Source organism: Sphaeroforma arctica (assembly GCF_001186125.1).
Source record: "Sphaeroforma arctica JP610 unplaced genomic scaffold supercont1.89, whole genome shotgun sequence".
Lineage (NCBI taxonomy): Eukaryota > Ichthyosporea > Ichthyophonida > Sphaeroforma > Sphaeroforma arctica.
Window position 1 is genome coordinate 27,306 of NW_014040469.1, and position 3,175 is coordinate 30,480.

Here is a 3,175-nt window from a genome sequence, read left to right on the forward strand (position 1 = left end):
TATACTATATATATATATATATATATACTACTACTAGTATATATATATATATATATATATATATATATATATATATATATATATATATATATATATATATATATATCTGACGTGGCAAGTGCACCTTCTGCTCCACCCACCTCGTATACCCACGAGCCATCGCAGAAGATAAAGTGACCGGATATCAACGCAATCTGTAGCTGTGGCTCCACATGCAGCCCAGGAGAGTGTTCAGGCTGAATACGGGCTTTCCCGGTTTCGTAGTACTTGATAGCAGACAGACGCGTGACACGGTCGCCCTCGGTATTAAGTTGACCCTCGGTTGCCGGAGAGAATCCATTGAGGTATTGCGTTAATATCGGCTTCGCACTTTTTTTGTAGGCCATGTTGAGATTGTCAATACACTTTTCGTCCCAATTCTGCGTGAATCTGTAGCGAGTTCAGTAATCGAAAGAAGAGAGATAAGCATTTATCAGAGAGATACACTGTATCTAAACCACATGTGGATGCTATGTAGTACCCCATTTATCATAGAGATACACTGTAACTAAACCACATGTGGATGCTATGTAATATCCCATTTATCAGTGAGATACACTGTATCTAAACCACATGTCGATTCTATGTAGTATCCCATTTATCAGTGAGATACACTGTGTTTAGACCACATGTGGATGCTATGTAGTATCCCATTTATCAGATGGATACACTGTATCTAAACCACATGTGGATGCTATGTAGCATCCCATTTATCATAGAGATACACTGTATCTAAATCACATGTGGATGCTATGTAGTATCCCCTTTATCAGTGAGATACACTGTATCTAAACCACATGTGGAAGCCATGTAGTATCCCATTTATCAGAGAGATACACTGTATCTAAACCACATGTGTAAGCTATGTAGTATCCCATTTATCATAGAGATACACTGTATCTAAACCACATGTGGTTGCTATGTAGTATCCATTTATCAGTGAGATCCACTGCATCTAAATCACATGTGGATGCTAAGTAGTATCCTATTTATTATAGAGATAAACCGTATTTAAACCACATGTGGATGCTATGTACCATCCCCACAATATATTTAGTTAGTGATATCTATCAGTTATGGGCGGAAGGTGTATTAAGGGTTGCTGCCGGTACAGCCACTCAACCACCCTCTCACATCTAATTACACAATTAAAAGTTACAATATATCCACAAGAATGGCATATAATGATACACACACACAACAATGTGCCTGATACAATCGACTATTATTGTTTGAAAAATGCCTCTTCCCTAGACATGATCACAAGATTCGAGAACATCGCCTAAATGGCAATAGAAAACGGGCCCTTCGCTATTAAGAACACCATTCGCAATACTCATAAGACACACCAATACACAAACCTTACATTTACACACATATCACACACACACACATGCCTCACACACCCCTCAAACTTACGCACAAATAACACACATACACAAACACACACACCTCACTCCTACACACATGTACAATGGTGAGATATACATTGGTTTCACTACACACAATAGATATGACTGAGATGTGACACCAACAGAGTTTAGATTGGCTTGGCACTAAGAAGAGCCCGTCGCATCCCGAGAACTAGACTCGCAGGTAGCGTTCCCCCCCTAGAACAGACCCACATCACACATCAAGTAAAATAGAATCACTCATCTAATGCCACTTGACACAGCCTACTAGACACAGATAAATGCACACACCTGTGGTGTGAATCCAGTTGCATGTAGTAGGTCTCGTTGTTGTAGAGTGCCCGTTGCACCGCATGTCTGGCCCAACACGTGCCTCTAGTCTCTTTATAGGGCAGTCGCAACACTTTCCCGTTGAAGTCACTTCTGCTCTCGAACGAGAAAGGCTTCTGCAGAACCTCTAACTTATCCTGTGCATACGATTGCGTTATACATATACCGACGATACAATATACCGATAGGAGGTGAGTGCGACATGTTCAAGAACTCGCTCAGCAACCACAGGCCCTGGCCAACTTATAAGTTGACACTTCACATGAGTGGTGATAGAGTCAATGACTCATGAATCATGGCCTCATGAGACATGGTACGTATACAACATATGCGAACATGCCAGATCTCGTGAGAGGCAACCGATATCGTATAACACTTAACGGTTGGATGGTATAGTTATGATGCAGACTGGAGGGTCTCAGTGGACGGCCCACACCTCACCACTACGCACAATGAGTGCGTGCATGATTCAAGGCTAGGAGAGGGTAGTGGGCAGGGGACACATAGAGGCTGTGTACGTTGTTAACGCCAGGACAGACATGTGCGTCATCGCCTGGGTATACTCCTTAAATGCTATCGAAAAATATTATATAAACGGAAGTATTGGGTCTCTATCCAGCTCAGAATGCACCTGTATCTATGTAGTAGGAAGCGCATACAGCTGTGCACACTCCCCATCCAGTATAACAAAACTCAATACTGTCACACACCACAAGAAATCGCCTACCTGGCACATGATCCCAAACACAATTCGCGACGGATCTGCGGCCTTATCGAGCATGTCGTTGACCGTTGGCTCCATCTGGTCATCTCTAAAGGACACCAGCGAGACAAAGATAGACCCGGGGTGTGTGCTGCGTGGCTGCTCATGGTCGCCGAAGGCTTGCAGAGACTCTAGTACGTGGGATAGGGCGTCGGCCTCGGCAATAGGGTCGTCTGCGGGCAGTAGCTGCGCGGGAACACCCAGCGCGAGCACTAGCGACAGCGCAAGCTTCACACTGTGCAAAGGTAAATAGGGGGCGGATATGCAAGGATGAGGACAATGGAGGGTAGGATGTTAGAAAAACTGTGGGAGGTAAGCGTATGTTGAAACAAATGGATGCAATACATCTATTGGAATGGCATCGGGATTTGAAGCCAGGATTCATATGCGAGAACGGAGGAAAAGCGAAATACTCGCTGCTTTTTTGTCGGTATAAAAATGTAATAGTATCAGGTGATATTCTCATCCGAATCTGTGACTCATGTTTAAAGACAAACAAATACCAAGATGAAGCGGCAGAAATTACGACTATTAGCGTATACAAGACAGAACGCACTAGTTTGAACGCACTAGTTTCAATCTGTGACGATACGAGATTCAGAATAAAAAAATACGTAAAAAAAATAATTAG

General features: G+C 42.9%; 1 protein-coding gene across 1 annotated transcript in view; it reads right to left on the minus strand.

Moving 5' to 3' along the window:
• The window catches only part of SARC_02060 (hypothetical protein), a gene marked incomplete at its 5' end in the record, with an annotated part of 8,584 nt that overhangs the window by 3,710 nt on the left and 1,699 nt on the right, over positions 1-3,175 (minus strand). Inside the window, 3 exons of the mRNA XM_014304183.1 lie at positions 141-429; positions 1,743-1,918; positions 2,509-2,772. Coding sequence (XP_014159658.1) covers positions 141-429; positions 1,743-1,918; positions 2,509-2,772 — 729 coding nt within the window. The remainder of the gene's footprint in view (positions 1-140; positions 430-1,742; positions 1,919-2,508; positions 2,773-3,175) is intronic.